Source organism: Cydia strobilella, chromosome 1 (genome assembly GCF_947568885.1).
Source record: "Cydia strobilella chromosome 1, ilCydStro3.1, whole genome shotgun sequence".
Classification (NCBI taxonomy): Eukaryota; Metazoa; Arthropoda; class Insecta; order Lepidoptera; family Tortricidae; genus Cydia; species Cydia strobilella.
Window position 1 is genome coordinate 25,258,649 of NC_086041.1, and position 21,898 is coordinate 25,280,546.

General features: G+C 37.2%; 1 protein-coding gene across 3 annotated transcripts in view; it reads right to left on the reverse strand.

Annotated features, from left to right (window-relative positions):
- Nucleotides 1-447: 447 nt before the first annotated feature.
- The window catches only part of LOC134742712 (protein decapentaplegic), a 48,289-nt gene continuing 26,838 nt past the window's right edge, over nt 448-21,898 (reverse strand). The window contains exons 1-2 of one of the 3 annotated variants that reach the window (XM_063675905.1): nt 7,040-7,246; nt 448-1,745 (exon numbers count right to left, since the gene is read on the reverse strand). In XM_063675905.1, coding sequence (XP_063531975.1) covers nt 604-1,728 — 1,125 coding nt within the window. In that variant the 5' untranslated portion in view covers nt 1,729-1,745; nt 7,040-7,246 and the 3' untranslated portion in view covers nt 448-603. Of the gene's footprint in view, nt 1,746-3,807; nt 3,827-7,039; nt 7,247-21,898 lie in introns of those variants that run through there. The other 2 variants (XM_063675917.1, XM_063675911.1) reach the window with 2 other exon arrangements.

Consider the following 21,898-nt stretch of genomic DNA (forward strand, 5'->3'; position numbering starts at 1 on the left):
TATATTGTCGTCTAGTACCGTACGCAACGCAACCTTTTAAAGAGCTTATTCTGGGGCTAGGTTGATTCGTGTAAAGATTTGTCCTATATTAACCTTTTGGACGCCAATGACCGATTTATCGGCACCGCAGGTCCAACACCAAAGACCGATTAATCCGATACATACCACAGAGCAACATAGGTAGACCTACGTACATGTGCATAAAGTTTTACAGTTTTGACATTTCGGTGACGTGGCGTCCGAGTGACCGCTTTTGTGTTTGACACGGCGTCGAAAGGGTTAAGGGCTAGAAAAAAGTGTTTTCATTCCACTTCGACATTACAAACCCTATCAATAGTCTGTTTACTAGAGGCCAATATGCTTTGACTCATTCGCATGTTGAAGTTAATGATAATTGATTAATTACCTACCAAATATAGATGCAAAGATTCACAATAAAATGCAATGTTGTATAAAATTAATGTTTTATTACATCTTCATTTCAATAAAATAATAATTACACGTATATATACACAGATAAATATGTACAAATCGAGGCCACTACTACTATATGTACACTGGGTCCACGAGTATCACTAGGTCCGCACGGGGCCGGCGCCTTCGTCATCGGCAACCGCAGCCCATCACCATCATGTCCTGATAATTTTTGAGCACCACATTGTTCTGTTCGTCCAAATATAGCATAGAGATGGACGAGAGCTGCGTCGGTACGCAGCACGCCTTCGGCACGGCGGCCGGGTTCACTGAGTTAACTAGAGTCTGCACGATCGCGTGGTTCGTGCCGTTCAAGTGGTCCGCCAGCGGGAACGGGCAATCCCCCTGGCAATAGTACGCGTCGTAACCGTGCGGCGCGACGATCCAATTACTCCAACCGACGTCGGCGAAGTCCACGAACAGCGGCCGCCGCTGGCAAATTTCGCGCGCCTCTTTGCGGCGGTGATGCGCTCTGTGGCCGCGTCTCGCAGCGCCGCGCTTGCTGCGCGTGAGTATTGTCTCACCGCGCTCGCGAGCCACCCGGGCACGCTCATCTTCGGTGTATAACAGCAACAGCGGCTGCAACCCGTGCCATTGCTCGACGCTTTCATCGGCTCGTCGTCGTACTCGCACGTGCGGCTGTCGCGCGTCCGTGCCGTTCTCATTCTGCTCGATAACACGCACTAACAGTCCATGATTCTCTGTTGGCTCGGTAAGCCAACGGCGCGCTGCGCCGACAGCATCGACCCGTACAACTTCGGCACCAGGCCGCAACGGCACAGAATCGAGAAGCCGCAGGATGGGTTCCGTGTGGCCGCGACGCCCAGGCCTGACTACGTCGTATAGTAGTAACCGTTGAGCGGTAGTCGCGCCGTCGGCGCGATGAAATGTGAGATCGGTACCGCGCACCGCTTCGTCCGCGGGCACACCGGTCACGTTGAAGTACAGACGAAAGCGATGCTCGTACGGAAACCGATCGTCGAGCCGCGTAGGCGTATGGTGGAAGGAACGGGCGGTATTGGCAGCGGTCGCGGGCAGCGCGCCGCGCTCGTCATAGAGCACGCGCAACGCTTTTGGTACTGGCGGCGCGGGCGCCGGCGGCGTGGGTTTGCGCGGCAGCCCCAGCAGCGCCAGCAGCTGTCGCTCGGCGGCGGCGCGTGTGGCCTCGTCCAGCGCGGCGCGTGGTGAGCTCGACTCGGCTGCGCACAGCGCGACCAGTGCGCACACCACAGCGCATGCGCTCGCACCACGCATAATTCTCCTCGACCCACCTGTAAAGATAGAAACTCTTGCTGAGATATGTATGTATAACTTGTTGATGAAGATAGACAAGGTATCTGGGGAAAAAAATATTTAAAACAACATTCAACAATCCAATAGATTTGTTATCATCGTGAGTACCACAAAGCTTTAAACCGAAGTATATATATCTAATACCTATACTAACCGAACAAGTTGAGTCATTTAATTTAAGCGAACTTTTAAAATCACATTTTTGAATGGTTAAATTATCTAACAAGAACTAGAGGTTTGTAAATAAAAGAGGTTTTAACGAACATATTTTATGTAGGTAACAAAAAAAATTTTCTATATTTTACGGTAACAACATATTTATATACATATAGTAAGTTCATTTATTTTTAAGGTTATTGTAATGTAATTTTGTATTGTAATGTTAAACTAGGTATTGGCTTTATTGTATTTGTTGTTTGTATTGTATTTATTCATTTTGTTATGTAGGTAGCTAATTATATATCTTTTCTTTTTCGATTCAACAACGATAACAAAATTCAATTATCAACGCACCTTCTATGATTCTAAACTCCTGCTGTGGTTGTGGAAAAGGCTTATTCCGGCAATTAATCGATCGATTCGGGCGACTTCATCGTTAAGTAGGTAATAAGGTTTGACTAAACGTTATGACATGTAAATCACTACACTACTACGTACGAGTACATAGGTATCCATGGCACGTATAATATACTTACGTATGATATAAAAAAAAATACCATTGCTACTGATATGACATTCATATTTCTATGGATATGACTTACTTCTTTATGATTGCCGTCTTAATGATTAAATAATCATTTTCGGCAAATTACTTATAAATAGTTGTCTGACACTCATTTTAAATACACGAGTTTGCAAGTTATTTACAGCTCAAGGCAATTGTAAACATTAAATAGAGTAATTATTGATTACCGAAACAGATAGTACCTAAATATCTGTGATTACCTATCAGGTAGGTACGTGTATACCCTTTCGCAAATTTGATTCATCTCTTAATAACGCAATTAGGCTAATTGCTTACATCAGTTTATTATTGTTTGCGTCCAATTAATTAATACTATGGCTTCTGGTTGCTGTTTATTTCCAGAAGTCCCTAAACTATATACCTACGACTACTAGTGTAATCGAACCAGCAGCAGACTATTCAATTATAATCGTTACTGGGTTGTGATAAGGTCGTTTTAAATTATCATTGTTAGAATATGTAATGCAGTTGCAACAAAGGACCAGTGTGGCCGACCGGTAGTGCGCTTATCATCTGTACATTTCTAACAAATACTTACCAATTGCACAGTGTTTAATTAATTTATACTCGTGCAGTCGGTTTGTGTTGGTGCCCTAATGTTGGTGTAAAGCACAACTAACTACAGTTACATCCAGAATTAATAAAAATGTTTTTGAACAACCAACAATTAATCGCTACCAAAAACAAAGTCGTCAACAATTTTCGGTTTACTCTTTCTATTTGATTAGAACCTCTTGTTATAAACATTTGTAATATAATTGTAACTATATTGAGTTTATAGCGCACCTACATTTTTTATTAATAGTCTTTATTATTTAGTTACGTATTTACCATTTGTGTATTGTTATTGTATGTGTAATGTTATTAAAGGAACAATAATAAATTAAAAAAATGGGTCTATATTGGGTCGCATAATGATTGATTGTCCTAATGTAATGTTACGCATAAAACTCATTTCGCATAATTGTTATTGTGCTAAAACTATTTACATTTCTGAAAAATTATAAAAGAAATCTAACCTAACCTACCCTATTCTACACAACCTATACAAAACATTTTCGAAGATACTTTCTGTTTCAGCTGGAGAAAAATTATGCGAAAAGAGTTTTATGCGTAACATTACATTGGGACAATCAATTATTATGCGACGAGATACGCACCCTCAAAAAATTGGTATGTGTTAAATTATTCAGCTTAAGTACCTATAACCTTTAAGACATTGTATAAGGCTAGGCAAGGAGCAAAAATAGCAAATTTAATTTAAATTTAGAAGATTTATCATTCAAATACTGTACCTTAATGCTAATGTATTCGTCAAAAACACTGAAATCCAGTACGTAGTTTATAAAACTTCACTAAACATTCAATCCGGTAGATTACAGTAATTGTAGGGCGGCAACAAGTAACATTTGGCACTGTTCAAAGTATTTCCACTGTCAATGCGGAGGCACCACTTGAATCTAACTCAATAACTTTCAAAATAAATATTTTAAATTAATTACGAAATAATAAACGCAAAACAAACTGACACTTATCAATTAGCCTGTTAATAACTAGAAAGTGACTAGAAAAGACAAGTGTCTGTGGTTAGGTCCGTCCTAGCTCACGGCATCCCCAAAACTAATCGCCCGGCAGCCTGACTTCTCAATATATACCTACTTATATTACTTATGTAATGACAGTTGCATATATATCGACACTATATTCAAATGGTGGGATATATGACTTCAGGTGTGTTTAAAAATAATTTCATATTGCTCCTCTATTTTTTTAAATCCTCAGTAAAACATTACATAAAGGAAATAAATATCATACACAACGGATAAAATGACCAAGGCCTCCAGTGCCCGGGGCTGGAATCAAACCAGCGTCCTCCGTATACGCGACAGATGTCTGAACCGCTCGGCCACCCAGGCTCGGTGGCATGGGTCGAAATTTCCAAGTATATGACAATTTCCGCCAGTATAGCTTGTGGCAACCCCTGGCCATCCCCGAGGTAGAACAGTATGGTTCTTCCTCCTAGCCAAATCAATCTCGGGTGATTACATATTAAAAAAGTATTTGTTAGGTACCTATATCAAAATTATCGTTGATAATGAATTGCGAAGCTTTCCATAGTAAGTTTAGTTCAGACTTTCAGTAGTTTTATACCTAGTAACAATTTATGTGACTACATTCGGGTCACATGATGAGGATTGATGATAAAATGTACTTACAAAATAATATTTTAAACTATCGTTTTTGACAACATGAATAAATATCTGAGAAATAAATTGAAATATCACGGGTTTGAATCGAGATAATGCCGTTACCGGTAACATTAGAAAATTGCAAGCCAGATAGTTACAAGTTACAAGTAAAATTTTAATTAGTAGGCATTAGGATATTGGTAAAATGTTAAGTCATTTTTCTGGCCTATAAAACGTAATAACATATACTAATCTATGTATAAAACTACCTACCTACCTGACCTTATAATAAACAGCGTCTTGTCTGTTTGTATGTATGTATGTTATTAAACTCAAAAACTACTGAACGGATTTTCATGCGGTTTTCACCTATCAATAGAGTGATTCTCGAGTAAGCCATGCGAAGCTGGGGCGGTCGCTAGTTATCTATAATACCTATACCTCTGGACATTTTTCTATAAACGAATTATTATGTACAGTGGGTACAACTAAGCTAACATTATTATTTTAACAAGGAGCGTTATTTTTACAAGCTTTTATTTAACTTGCAATGTACCTATGTATGTACGGGTCAAATCTTGCAAGTTAAATTCCCACCCTCGACCCACTTCCCGACTTCCAATGAAGCTGAAAATTAGCATACATATGTAAGTCAGGTGACAATGCTATATTATGATACCATCGAGGTGATCTGATGATGGAGACAGGAGGTCGCCATAGGAACTGTAATAAAACGACGCAACTTAATGGTGTTTCGGGTTTTAAAAATGGTCTTGATGAGTATTAGTTGCCTGTGGAAAGAAAAGTACAGTCAGCGATAAAAGCTTGTACCAAAAATGATTTTTGTGCCAAAACCTTATTTAATTTTACTGTGCACTTTCCCAGTTCCAGAACACGCCAATTTTTATATAAAAATAAAGCAACTCGCGGATTCTTAACAGGGGTTACTTAGTATTAAATTGAACATAGTTTTATGTGGTTTACGCTTATTTACCTACATTTACTTTAACTACAAGTAATAAATTTTTGAATATTTTGTCTTGTATATGTAATATCTATATATTTTAGGTAGCGCACACAGGGTTTTATAAAAAAAATATATCTTAGAACTAATAACATTAGACTGAAGAAGATAAGTAATAGAACGTATGCAAACATATATTAGGTAAATCTGGGCAAATTAAAACATAACTTGTATTCATAAATTACATTATGTTAAATATAACTAAATAAAATATGAGCCGTTTTGCTTCCAAAACAGATACATATAATTAAAGTACTCAACAATCAACAATATATCTAAGGATTGAGGTGGTTGTAATTAGGTACCTAAAAGACAGCCAGCGTTTCAACATACTTTTATTTTTTGTATGTTACCTATTTTTTATACACACAAATAACTATGGACAAATTTAGAGGAACGCAAAAAAAAAGTTTAATTACTAATTTTGAAATTACTTTAGGCGCTGTAATCCAGTAAATAGACTTTTGTTTACGTTCCTCTAAATTATTCCATGACTATATTTTATGGGCAGTTTCGTCTGAAATAAACATTTCGAATAATACCTGTAATTTTTGTTTGGTCCGTCGCTTAGGAGTTTAGATAAATTTTCAAATGGTACTGATGTAAAATACCTACTGTACTGTTTACTTTTATCTAACGCAATAATAAACTGAGCATAAAACTTATAAAGTAATTTTTTATTACCTTAATATAACGATGATTGAGATTGATTAAAAATGGCGCATGCAATACCCGGGGTCCATATTGTAATTAAACCTACGAAATAATGCCATGGAAATGGCTTAAGTAAAAGACATCAACGAGCGCGGCCGCGAGTTCTTTTCTGGCACGTTTCTTCTTTCCAATTTATACGACTCTCGTAAAACCAATACATGTTTAGTGTTCATAAAACTCTTCAAACTACATACTTTACTGATATCCTTTTCGTGCTTATGATGATTTTAAATGTTATTTTCGTCATTGATTAATACCCTCCACAAGCGGTGATTTAAGTGCTAGTAGCGAAAGTAATGAATTTAGTAAATTTACGAGTTAGCAGTTTGTAAGATATAACGGAAACTTTTGTAAACATTAACGTTATATTATACCTACTTACAAGCGCAAGGAAAATTTAGCGAACGGGTCGGCAGTATGAAGGTATGTCGGTCTACGCTCAAGCGTTATCCAATAACAAGCGAGAACAGGTTGTTGCCGAATACCTATTTATTTTGTTGCTATAATGTCTATGGCTATAATATTTTGATCGTTCGCGCAGGCGGCCGGGTCACGGAGTACGTATTTCGAAAATAATGCGGTCAGACCGCTCTCACTCACCCGAAAATTTTAACTCATCCAACGTCTCTTGGGATAAATCCGGAATGTCACACACAGTCTGGAGAGGCTTCACGAGCGTGGCACATGACAGTAGGGCGGTTTATTGGCATCACTGATCGGTCGCGCGCGGTCGCGGGCGCGGAGACGGCTGCGCGGCATGGCGTATGCACGGCGCGGTGCTCGCGGGCGTTATGACGGCTCCAGACGCGCCGGCGTCGGCGCCCCTCCGCGCGCCGGCCCCGCCCCGCACCCCACCCCGCCACTCCCACGCACCCTCTAATCCCTCCCGCTCCTGTCAACAACGCGACACCCCGACCCCTGGCCCCCTGCCCGCTCACTATTTGAGACAGGAACGTGATTTGGCGTAAAGGAGCAATTTCGTGTCAGCCATATCACATGTGCATGTACATAAGGTACCCTTATCATTTGTGCTATATACAGACAGATCGTAAATCATCAGGTTGACTTTGAACTGCAGCATCGACTTATACATATTTATGTTGAAAATTTAATAAAACTTATCTGCTGCAGGTATTTCTCTTTATTAAGTACCTTACAATTCTGTGCAATAATATCAAAATCCCTCGGATACTTCGGAGAGATGAGACTTAAGAGATGTTTATATTTCTTTGTAAGTACATTGGGCGTTTTGAGCAATTAATTCCCAGCAAGCTGGAAATCGTCTTAATACCTTCATTTTATTCCCAGGAGGCGTGCAAAAATTTTAAGAGCCTTAAGAGATACATATATTTTTCCTTGGATTGCCAAACCACTCGATGTAGAAGTAATGGCACTACTAAAAATCAGTTTTTACCTCAATTTTCAGTAAAAAAAATCGTAAAACGACCGTAAATATTTCTCTAAACATTGGTAAAACATAAAAAGTATCATAGTGAAGGTACACACACTTCTTGTTTACGAAAATATTATTATGAGTCTTAAAGCCACACAACCATTGCCTACATTGACGATGAAGTTTGACACCCGAAAATATGGGAAAAAAAATTGGTAGTGTACTTCGAGAATCATGTAGGAAAACCTGTGTGATGGTTTTATTGGTGCTGGCAATTTAAAAACTAATCTTTGGTGTATGATGGGTGTATGTGTCATGGAGTTTTTTTTAAATTATGTACTAATGTAATGTGTGTAAGGCCATTTTGTGGCACTTTAATCTTATTTTATGTTTTCTTTTATATTATGTAATGTCTTGTTTTTTTGTGCTTACGAATAAAATTTTATTCTATTCTATTCTACTATGTAAGTAAAGTATTAATAATATTCTTGTTCATTTATTTTCAAAAATGCCACATTTGTTTATATTTATAACATTATTATGGCAGTTATAAGATATTGAATTATCGATAATATACGATATCGATGAACTAAATCTCGTAAGGAAGTCACTAGCGTTGCCTCGTTCGTGCTAGTAAAATCTCTACATATGTGTCACTGTAGTATATTAATATATATTAATTCATTTTAAAAAGGAACGATAATCAGTTTTAATCGTTTAATGTTCTTACCTAATCTGTTTATATTTTTATTCATAATTACACAGGTCAAAAATACAGAAATGCAAAATACAGAATTTTAATTTGTTTGAATTAAAAGGAGTATTTTATTAATTCCAAATGTCTTTCTATTTTTTGCTCCTGTTTAGTACTTATACGAATAACTAATTGTTCGTATAAAATCATTTATCGTAGAAAGAAACACGGCACATAAAGTTTCAAATGCGCTATTTTATATTGTCAGCATTTTCAAACCCATAGACTATTTTTGTTTTGATTTTAATATGTGATCAGCCGTAAAAGTATTAGCCTTAGATTGATAATAGTACATTTCGATGGTAGTGCGGAAAGTATGTCATTACTTCACGAGTACCGAGACTCGGGACGAGTGAAGAATGACATTTCCGCACGTGTATCGAACGACGTTTTTTTAATACAGGTGCGAAAAAATAAGAAAAACAACAAGAAAGAAATTCGAAACTTTTATATTATTAATTTTGTGACATCATTGACATTGACAGTCAGAATATAAAGGTAACCCGTCTGAAAAAAACAAATGCAGGTACCATACATTACGAAATAGATGTAGTACTGTGTGTCGTGATGCCCAGAGGCGTTATATCCATAGGTCTGTCGAGAATGGTGATCCTGCTAAAGTCTGGAGATTTCTTAGGTCATTGGGAGTTGGGAAATCTACACAAAATTCTATTAGCACAGATATTGATTTTGATCTACTGAATCAGCACTTTTCTACTTCTGCCGCTTTTTCTGGCCCAACAAAATCTGAAACTCTCAACTACCTTTCTAACATCCCAACTCCTGACCATCCCTCCTTCTCTTTTACTCAATTTACCGACAGTGATGTTAAAAAGAATATTTTAGCTATTTCCTCCAATGCCGTCGGGTCGGATAGCGTAAGTCGTAACATGATCCTTCCTCTTCTTGATCTCCTTGTGCCCATTATTACCCACATCCTAAACTACTCGATTTCTTGCAGCTTTTTCCCTTCACTTTGGAAAGACGCTGACATAATCCCTCTTCCTAAAAAGACAAATCCTTCTTCTTTTTCTGACTATCGCCCAATTTGTATCCTCCCTTTCCTTTCCAAAGTCCTTGAGCGTCTAGTGCATCATCAATTAACATGTTTCTTAAATAGGCATCAGCTACTAAATCCTTTTCAGTCCGGTTTCCGCTCGGGTCATGGTACGACTACCGCTCTCGTAAAAATCACCGACGACATTCGCGCCGGGATGGATAACCGAAAGGTCACCGTGTTAACCCTGTTGGATTTCAGCAACGCGTTTAACACGGTTGATTTTGACGTGCTACTCGGGATTCTGCATTCTCTTAACATATCTCCTGCGGTGATTGATTGGTTTATTAGTTATTTAAAAGATCGTCGGCAACGCGTAAAGGTTGATTCTCTCCGTTCTTCATGGTGCAGCACGCTGGCCGGCGTTCCGCAGGGTGGCGTGTTGTCTCCTCTTCTTTTTTCTATTTTTATAAATTCAATTACCAGTAGTATCTCTTCATCTTACCACCTTTATGCCGACGACCTCCAAATTTATTCGCAGGGCGCCATTAGCGATCTACCTATCATTATTAACTCCATAAATCGTGACTTGGATTACATCTCAGACTGGAGTAGGCGTTATGGACTTAAGGTCAATCCAAGTAAAACCCAAGCGATAATTGTAGGTAGTTCTAAATTAACTCCTAGGATTGACTTTTCTCTGCTACCTGACGTAATGTTTGATGGTGTTCACATTCCCTTTTCACATCAAGTTAAAAACCTGGGAATCATAATAGATCGTACTTTATCTTGGATACCTCAGATTAGCGAGGTAAGCAGGAAGATGTTTGCTTCAATGGGTTCACTTCGCCGACTAAGTAACTTCTTGCCACTCGCCACCAAAATTGCGCTTTCTCAATCACTTCTTCTGCCTATATTAGACTACGCTGACATCAGTTATTTGGATCTTACCGAGGACCAGCTCAATAAACTTGAGCGCTTGCAAAATGTTTGTGTCAGATTTATATTTGGACTACGCAAATTTGACCATATTTCCAACTTCCGTGCCCAACTCAAGTGGCTCCCTATACGTCTTCGTCGAGCTTCCCATATTCTTGCTCTTCTTTATAACGTTCTTTTCAACCCCTCTACTCCCCCATATCTTAAAGAGCGTTTCTTTTATCTCTCCTCCGTCAGGCCTTCACGGAAATATCTACTTATTCCCCCTCCATCCTCTACGAAATTCTACAATGATTCTTTTACTTTTCGAGCTGTACGGCTGTGGAACAGCCTGCCGTTAGATATCAGGTGCGCAAAAACTCTTCAAAGTTTTAAAACCTTACTTAAAAATCATTACTTATCTCTTCCTTAATGTGCTGCTGTGTATATATTGTGTATGTATGTATATATATATATATATATATATATATATATTTATATATTTATTTGTGTTATATTATTTATTTATTTATCTAAAATTTACTATATGTACTGTCTGATTAATGTATGTGTAATTCCTGTTCCTCTAATTATTTCGTGCACTACCTGTTTATAAAAACTTTTGTTCTTCATATCCTGCTACCCTAAGGTTGTCTGGAAGAGATCGCTCACAGCGATAAGACCGCCTGTTGCTACCATTATTTACATTGTATATCTGTTTTAAAAATTTTGTTTCTTTGTGGTGCAATAAAGAATATTTATTATTATTATTATTATTGACATTATGAAGAGGTGTTTTTTAGCTTTTATTCGACTAGAATGGATTTTGTTATTATTATTGAACCCACTTCAATGAAAGTTTTTTTTCAAATGCATGTTCTATAAGACAGAAACAATTGTAAATATAAAACATTGTACTATTATTACCTAAATATCGTTATTTACGATTATTTGTGTATCGTATATTTATAAAAACAATATCGAATTGCCTTTGGAAACATAAAACATTCTTGCAGTAAAAGAAACGCCTCTTCTTTGACAGGCATTCCGTTCCGTATAATAATACTTATGAAGAGATAAGTAATAAAATATGAAATATGCATATTTTTCGTATTCTTACATTAACAGTAGGTTTTTATGTTGATTACGAAGTTTAAAGGAAACTAATATTAACACTCATCAATAAGTAGTCATGAATTTGAACAAGTATAAATTTAAAAAAATTTGAAAAGTAAAAAGCACTAGTTCGCGAAAACCAACTTTCCGCACGCTAAACAGCCACGAAAGTACTTAGCACTTTTTGAGCAACTGTATTAAAAAATATATTTCTTTAAAGAACATGCTATTTCATCTACGGCTTCCAAATACCGGACCTTTCGCAATACCGGTATCAACCTCAATACCGGGATCCGGGATTTTTATTTTGCATGCGTGTTACAATATTAGCTAAGATAGCAGTTAGCAAAATGAAACTGCACTTTATGCAGAAAGCAAGCCGCTTTGCCCAGTGATACTAGGGACCAATCTGAATGATTTCATCCGAGGAAACACAAATTTCATCCACTAGAATTCAAGATGGCGGACCTTTTCCAAAATGGCGGCTGCAAAATTTAAAAAAATTGTAGACACAAAGCGGGTGCACCGATTTTAGTGCTTGATATATCAATCAATTCGTATTGACACCTGTAATCGGAAAAAAAAATACCATTTAAGAAATTAAAGATGGCGGCCAAATATTAAGAAAATTGTTTTTTTTTTTGTTTTTTTTTCCTTCTACTGAAAATAACAACTAAATGTTCTATAGTATGGTCACATATTCTTTCATTTAAATGAAACCTGATAATATTAGCTACAAAATAAAATAAAAAACTTGACAATCCGTTGAGTAGTTTTTGAACTATACGCATTACAAAAAGCGCGTAACTCCAGTCCGAAACGGCCCCCTCGCGTCTAAACTGACAACTTTGATGATATTTCTTTATATTTAAAGGTAAAAAAAGAAAATAATACATATTTACTTTACTGATTGAGCTATAAATAAATGTATTGCCGCTTATTATTTGTGACGTTCTACGGAAAGAGGAACCTTATGGAGGCTGCCACTTACGTCGCATAGCACCGCGATAGTATTGGAGCGGCGTTAATAATAGCTTAAGCGCCAACCGCCATAAGGTACCTTTACCCGTGGGACGTCACATTTACTCCTCTTTATCATCATCGTCCGATGTGGTTGAACTGTAAAAAAAGAAAATTCATATGAAATCAGAACAAAATATACCTACCTAATATAATTAAATTGAATATATGTGCCATGTTGACCGGCTATGCAATAGATTGAGTAGTGCAGTCTTTGCGTTGCGTAAGTTGAAACCCCTTATTTCGTACGTTTGATTAAAATCGGTTTACTATGCTCACTTCCACTCGCTAATGACGTATGGTGTACTCATTTGGGGGAACTCTACGGATGCCAATCGAGTATTATTAATGCAAAAACAGGCAATGCGAACGCTAGCGGGTGTGAAGCCTAGACATTCATGCAGAGACCTTTTTGTGACGCACAAAATAATGACACATTACTCATTATATTTATTTGAAGTTATTATGTATGTTGGGTAAATTAAACGTGGAACAAGTTCTGGAGTATGGCAAATATACTTCTGAGCGCCCTGCCACTACCTTTAAAAAGAAAAGTACTGGATTCCCGTCTACTTCCCACACTTAACTATGGTTGTCAAACGTGGAAATATACAAACTACATTAAACACAAGATTAGAGCATGTCAAAGAGCAATCGAAAGAATTTTTTTAAAAGTTAGGCTAATAGATAAAATACGTCACAAAAATATACGAGAAAAAACTAAAGTAATTGACGCTCTCGAGCACTCACTAAGACTCAAATGGCAGTGGGCAGGTCACATCGCGAGGATGCCAGATGAAAAATGGACAAAACGAGTAACTACTTGGAAGGGACCAATTAGTGGGAAACGAGGAGCTGGGCGACCCCGCACCCGCTGGGCAGACGATTTAGAGAGAGGGTCGAGCAACTGGCTCACAGAGGCACAAGACCGAGAACGGGTGAAGAGGTTGGAGGAGGCCTATACCCGGAAGGGGTCCTAACACTTTACTAGATTAGTAACAAATAGTATTTAGTTTAGAAATAATGTGTATATTTAAGTGGTTAAGGAATAAAAAGGCTTTTTATTTATTTTATGTATGTTAGAAATAACTTATCTTTGTTTAAACGCGTCGAGGTATCTGGCATAAACATTAGAACTACAGGTCGATTACGAACAGTTCCACGTCGCATGGCACTTGCAGCAAAGAACCCGCGTGTCATCGGTCCGACTTATTATGAGCGATTACCTGCAGAAATAAGGACGGAACCATCCGATACAACATTCAAGCGTCGATTGAGAAACTTTTTACTAGACAACCCATTATATTCAATAAGTGAATTTTTTGACATAACTGTATAATTTATAATCGCATACCATTTTTGACATTTTCCTTGTTTATTATTGTTACTATTTGACGATCCTTCTCAGGGGAAATTTTTCATATAATGTATAATTAATGAAATTAATATTGGATTGTTTTGCTATTATTTAAATTTATTTCTGACGATCACAATGTAGATTCTTATAAATTGACATTAATGTAATTTGTACTGTAATCATATGTTGTGAAATAAATATATCTAATCTAATCTAATCTAATCTAATCATTTTCAACCAAAAGGTACCACATTTAAATGAAATGAAGATGCTTCGATGGGCTGGCGGCGTTACCCGATTGGATAGGATACGTAACGAATACATCCGCGGAAGTTTTAAAGTGGCTCCAATCACCGATAAATTACTAGAACGTAGACTACGCTGGTACGGCCATGTCATGAGAAGAGATGACAACTTCGCAATCAAAGTAGCGCTCTACTTGTGCGAGAACCCCCGAGGTAGGGGACGACCAAAAGCAACGTGGTGGTCAAATGTCACGATGGATTTGGAAACCGCAGCACTTCAAGAAACGACAACCCAGAACAGAAATGTCTGGCGCACCCGATCAAGGAGACCCGACCCCAAGTAGATGGGACAAGGGAAAGAAAAAGAAGAAAATATAGAACACGTAAATGAATTTAAATTTCTTGGCATTCAAATAGATAGTAATGTGGGATGGAGAGGGCACATATGTAATCTGTGTAAAAAAATAAACCAGTATGTCTATGTCATAAGAAGACTGACAGAAACGGTTTCGCAGCAGTCAGCTCTCACTGCTTATCACGCTTATGTATCCTCTAATCTCAGATACGGAATTATACACTGGGGCAATGCTGCTGATTGTGATATCATGCCTTTATTTAAAGCCCAAAAGAAAATTGTACGAGCTATGTTTAAAGTTAACCAAATGACAAGCTGTAGACCTTTGTTTAAGAAATTAGGCCTGTTACCACTCCATTCTATGTATATTTACGAAGCATGTGTATTTGTAAAACAATATATGGACCGATTCACTGTACATGTTAATACTCATCCTCGCCCAGCTACAAATACGCTAAAAATTCTTCCCCCAGGAAGTTGTATTTCAAAAACAAGCTTTTATACAAATACCATCTACATTCAGAAATGAACAGCAACATTTAAGATTAGGTTAAAAAAAATATTAAAAGATAAATGTTATTACAATATTAATGAATTTCTGATGGACACTTTGACAAATAAATGATTGACTTATATAATTACCCATTAATCATTATTTATTTTAATTATTAATTAATTACAACTTATTGATTATTTTTATTTTAAATATAGTGACATTTCTAATAATATTGCATGCGCTAGGTAACCAAAATCATTGTACGTCGCAAGACATATTACAGAGAACAAATTGTTTATAACACCTGTATTCATTACCTATAATGCACAATTGATGAATAAATGATTCTAAATGGGGATTACCTACGTTTGTATGGAGAAGCGGTAACGTCATTTCGCCCCCTTTCCTCTTAACTTAACTGACAAGTTGATAACTTGTAAAGCTTATTGCAACGACTCAAGTTCTAACCACTGGTCAGTTTAGTGCCATTGTTAGGACACAGTGTGTACACGTTATACGGTAAAATTGAGGGATTCCGTCTAACTCTCAGCGGTCGTTGATGAATGTGTTCGCATAGAAGTAGATCCCACAGGAAGCTCTCGGGCGTGGGCGTGGGCCGGCTTGCAGACTAGCACAGGACAACGCAAAATGCGCTATGAACAGTGCAGTGCAGTCATTCACCTTGATTTGTGGACCAACATAATAACACCAAGTTCCGAAAGTTAATTAAAAATAACAAAATCACCTAAGTACTGTTGTCTGTTACCTTGTTACGAGGACACAAAGTATATAATAGTACTGTCAGTATCGATAGTAGCATTAGTAGCCGATAGAACAACAACAACGCGCCAAAAGTATCAGCCATCATCTAATAATTGTTCAAAATAAATAGATAGTGTTATATGTATTTCTACAATTCCCGGTCGAAAGTGCTGCCTGCCATAATCTAATTAAATATTTTTCATTTCTCATGCTCTGAAAGAAGGTCATTGTTGTTCTAAAAGGTGTGCAGAAAATGATACGTGTCTGCGTTGGGCATTTTATTTATTATTTTTTTACGATAAGTAATTGAAATTTGAGTTTAAATGGATTTGTTATACAATTTCCATTCTGATATTTAACTCCCCATTCCATAAATAACGATACACAGCCTAAATTGTTAACTGAAAGTACCCTTAAGAAATACTATAAAAATTTATACTTGGTCATGTGTCATGTTTAAAAAAAACACATGATTTTACTTTCCTCGTATTCGAAATGAAAAGTAGTGTTTAACTCGGCTGAAAGGCATCATTTCAGCCTCGGAGTATTGACGCTCTCACTGCGTTCGAGCGTCAAAACACCTCGGTTAATATCGCCTTTCATCTCATGATTAACAATCTACTATACATACGTATGTGTTTTTTTGTAAAGCGATTAGAGTCTGGGTGACGCCAAGTGGAGCAAAACACAGAGGCACGGCCGTTACCATCCTTTTCTCGAAGCCATTCACGCTATTTTCAACGGCCTGTAATAATTTTGTGCTGGCTAAAGCTAGAACCCTGATTTTTCAGTGATATATAGGGCATAAAATGATTTAAATATATTACCAATATTATTCAATTTGAATTTTTAGTTGAAGAATCACTAGCACGTCAAAGTTCCTTAGTTTTTGTCACTGACACACTCACTCACTCACCGATCATCATAATTCTAAGGTACTTCTAGCAGATCCACAAGCTTCAAATGTTTAAGATAATTCGTTTGTAGCTTATTAAGCCATAAAAACCTCAAAATATTAAAATATCAGTCATGTTTTAAATATTTAAGAACTTCATAAGTAAGTTTGTAATCCTATATAAATATATGCTATTACAAAGTTACTTTTGCAGTTCCTACAAATAGGTTAAGTAAAGGTACACTTACGATGTACGATGTGAGTATGAAGATGTGTATACATAATTAATGTCATTAACGGGTCTAACGCGATTTTTCATTATTTTACCTTTTTTCCGACCCTTCAGCTAGGTTGCACTAGCTGTGGTCACGGGACTGCTGCTGGGCCGCTGCGGCTGCTGAGACGGGTTAGCTGGGACGTCAGTCTTCCGTGACCACGTCGTGAAACGTCGGAAAAAGGGTAAAAAGGAAATTTAATCACTCGCGAGCTAGACGCAGGTTCGAATTCGGCCTTCACCACTGGAGGGCTTCGTCACTTTTTTCTTTAATATAAGACATCTATTACAGTTTGGAATTTAATCGCGTTAGACCCGTTAATAACATTAATTATGTGTACAAAACGCGAGAGTTTAAAGTTTTATAAGATGTGTATAGTTATGATATGTGTATAGTATAAGTACATATGGTATGGATATGAATATTGTATAGCTATGAGTGCGGGTAATATGGTGTGGGATGGGTATAAGTACGAGTATTGTTTGAGTACAAGTATAGTTTAGTATGGGCATGAGTATTGTATGTTGTATAGCTATGAATACGAGTATAGTGTGTGTGATGGGTATGAGTGAGTTTTGAGAAAAGTGGTAACTGACGTACTAGAGGTAGTACCCGAAAAGAAGGACTCCCTACAAAGAGATGAGATCCCATCAAAAACATTACATGTAAAAAGATGCAAGTCTCGCAACGTAATTCTTCTACTACAAAAAAGTTTTGAGTTGTAATGCGAAACCAAGTATTAGGTATTTATTATTAGGTTGGTGTCTGTTATTGTGCAACCGAGATACTTGAACGTTGATACGCGCTTGTAATAGTTCCCGTTAACGGTTAGCCCATCTCTGCGTACCCTTCTCCGTCTTCTCATGTGGAGATACTCCGTTTTCTCTAGACTGATCCTAAGCCCCACTTTCCTACCCTCCTCATCTAGAGCTTCGCGGTCGGAAGGCCTAGGTACCGGTGGATCGATGAGGTCCAGAAGGACCTGTGACATCCAGGCGGCTGAATGGCGTCGGATCGCACAGGATAGGAACTTAGGAACGAATGGCGAAACCTAGTATCGGGTCGCTGAGCCAGCGAAGTAAGTAAGTAAGTATTATTAGGTATTTTAGTCAGTGCCAGAGGGTGTTAAAACCGTATCAATATTAGATTAGATATCTTTATTTTTAAATGTTATCCGCAACTTTTATGCTGACTGGTAACCTACCTATTTTAGTGGTAAATGAAAATGTAACCATTGTATAATTTTAATACGGCAATCGGCAATACATCAGTATTTATTTAGCAATGATGATGGAAACTTTTATAGACAGTGCGAGCATAGGTTTGCCCTGTTTCTAGTTTTGTTCTATGGGATTTGGCTTAAAGGGCATCAAGGCATTATAATATCCCTAAAAAACAAGAATTTGCCACTATTCCTAGGATTAACAGGAGAAACCTAGGTGCGCATCCGCAAAACCCCGTTGACGCAATATTTAAAAGATAGACATAGTTTATTTTTAATTTATTTAAACCACCCGAATCAATATTTTTACATACAAACTTACAAAAAAATTAGATATGTTACCTACTCTTTTAAGATCCCACCCTACTACTAATTTCAAAACCTTCCGATTACTCATCACCGCACCGATAAGATAACAAACAGCTATCGCAATAATTTCGGACACAAATGGGAAGTTTCTTTTAATGCTTTGGTCGTTACTTTTTTCCACGTTTTTAAGATAAAAAACACACGTACTTACCTACATTTGTTTTTATTCCTGTTTCCTCCGGTGTACGCACCTGACACCAAAGTTATAACAATAAAGAGTTATTCAAAGTAAATATTGCTGAGATAAATGCTTATGGTTACGCAGCGCGCGCCTGCGCGATGACTTGCCGTGAACAATGAATTTCAAGTTTCGATCAGGTGCAAGGATTTTATTTTCATTTAAGATAAAACACGCACATCTGTACAGTAATGTTTAGTTTCAACGTCACCTGCTGACCTTAGTTCTAATAAAATTCGATTACTTACATTTAACAAAAACGCGTTTAACCGATTTGCAAGACCGAAGTGATCCCCTAAGACCTCCGTCAACAAAGTTTTGAACGGAGCTCTAAGAAACCGGCCAAGTGCGAGTCGGACTCGCGCACCGAGGGTTCTGTACATTACACAATTTAAACAATGTATTTTGTATGTGAAACGTGAGTGAAAGGTAAATTGCGGTTTAAGATTTATGACGTATTAAAAAAAATACTTACTAGATCTCATTCAAACCAATTTTCGGTGGAAGTTTGCATGATAATGTACATCATATGTTTTTTTTAGTTTTATCATTCTCTTATTTTAGAAGTTACAGGGGGGGGACACATTTTACCACTTTGGAAGTGTCTCTTGCGCAAACTATTCAGCTTAGAAAAAATGATATTAGAAAGTTTCTAGTAAAAACCTCTATATCATTTTTAAAGACCTATCCATAGATACCGTGTGGACGTATGGGTTTGTTAAAAAAAAAAGTATTTGAAACCCCCAAAAATTATTGATTTTTTTTTACTATTTTTGTGTAAAAATCTTAATGCGGTTCACAAAATACATCTACTTACCAAGTTTCAACAGTATAGTTCTTATAGTTTCGGAAAAAAGTAGCCGTGACGGACGGACAGACAGACAAACAGACAGACAGACATAAGCATGACGAATCCATAAGGGTTCCGTTGTTTGCCATTTGGCTACGGAACCCTAAAAAGTATGAAAAGTTATTTTTATGTAGGCAAAAATTGCACCACTAACAACATTATCATGTAAATAAGTATTATCAAGTGTTATTATAATTAGGCTCGATCAGTAGGTAGCTTCAATTAATACAATAGTTATTTGTTATACAAGGGTGCAAAGTTGTATTTTACCCGCGAGCCGCGAGTGTTTCAACACAAGAGACGTAATAGTAGATTGTGTTACAACTTACAAGGGAGCAAAATGACATATTTACGGCGAGGGCGTACATTTAATCCTAAACGAAGCGAAGGATTCTATAATAGAGTCCCGAGAGTAACGAGGGATTCTAAAGTAGAATCCTGAGCGTAGTGAGGGATTCAAGTGTGTTACGCCCAAGATGGGATGGAAATAATTTTGCTACCATGTGACACATACTGCTTTTCACATCACCTATGAGGATTACCTCATAATTATATGATGTTACAAATATTATTTAAGCTAAAAAAATAATGTGTAAAAAAATGTGAAAATAGTGTCCTAGAACAGAAAAGTGTTACTTTGATCCCTCCTAGCAGAGAAGAAAAGTGCCACTTTGATCCCTCCTAGCAGGGAAGAAAAACCCCTTTTTCGAATTGGTGATTTGAAAAATACATTTGCACCCGTGTGTAACACAAAACTTTTAACCTCACTATAGCGAGAAAAGTGCAACATCCTCTGGCGTTAAATCATCTTCATCACTAGAATCACTCATTTTTTTACGATAATACGATATTATAACAGAAAACTGGAAGTTGTGTATTTTTACGTGAGTCGGTCGGTGAGAAATCTTTAAAGTTAAATTTTTGTTGACATTTGACATTGTTGACATTTCTGATGATGCGTTTTGAAATTGCATCGACTCAACTTGTGCGTTCGACTTCCGGTTCGAGCGCCATCTTGATAGTTAGCATCGTGATTAATTACTTTGTTTTTTGCTTATTAATATTGTTTAAAGTGTAATATCGATAGCTTATTATACAGTAAACTAATGTGGTAGTGTGCAGTGAATGGAGAATTAATTTTGAAGCGCGTTTAACCACCATCTTGGAGTCAACGGCCGGTAGTCCACGTGCTTCTTGTAAAGTCTAGCTATCGATTTACAAGAGCTAACAAATCACCGTACACTGTCTTGTACAACCGTACAATTTTTGTCGTTTGTAAACCTCTCAATACCTTGATACTGGCGAAATAGTCCCACTGGGCTGAAGCCATAATTTTAAAAGAAGAAGAAGAAGAAGAACTTGTGCGTTCACTATCATTATAAAAAAAAAGTTTCTTATGGAATTTTAATGTTATGACTTAAAATCATTAAATTAAGCTAAATTTGGTATTTTTTATTAAATTCTCGAATCATTTATTTAATGATAATTAATATCGAACGAACCATTATTATGTGTCGCGAATATCGCGAATCGGCTAATAGCTGCCAACGTCATATAGTAGATGGCGCTCGTAGTCACGTTTAAGTAAAATAACCGCTTCTAGGTTGTTGTGATTTTTGAGGGTAAGGCAAGAGGGTATACGCGCGAACGACAGTAAGAAGGAGGTGGTGTGCGAACAAAGCTACGGGAAGAGTGATATTTGCTTGAGGATCTATTCAAGAACTTTCTTATGGTGTTATTACAATAATGAGGTGTCTCTTGTAGATTGTGACTAACATTCATTGTGATATCAGTATTCAGTGTCAACAGTGATCCGAGGGAATTGTTCATGGCTAATGTAAGTGAAGTTCAATCATAATTATACGAAGGGTTTCGTCCCAAGATATTAGTAATTTAGAATTATAGAACACATTGTAGTTACGAGAAAGTGTAACCACTCATCATATGAACCTAAGGTAAACTTAGTGTGCGGAAAGGGGTCGCTATAAGGGGAGGTTGGAGGCGACTATGAAGCCCAAGTAACCAGATGGATAATCAGGTGTAACTCATGTTATACATAGGTAACAAAGTAGGACACCAGCAATGAATTATCGTCATCTCACTAACGTCCAGGCCTCGTATAGGTATGTAGTATGTTTACATATCGTTTTTCCAGTATCAGTAAGGGCATCAGCGCATTAGATATGTTAATAAGTATAGTGAGCTTGACGACATTATGAGCGTTTTACGTCAAATTACTTTCCTCACTAGTGGATAA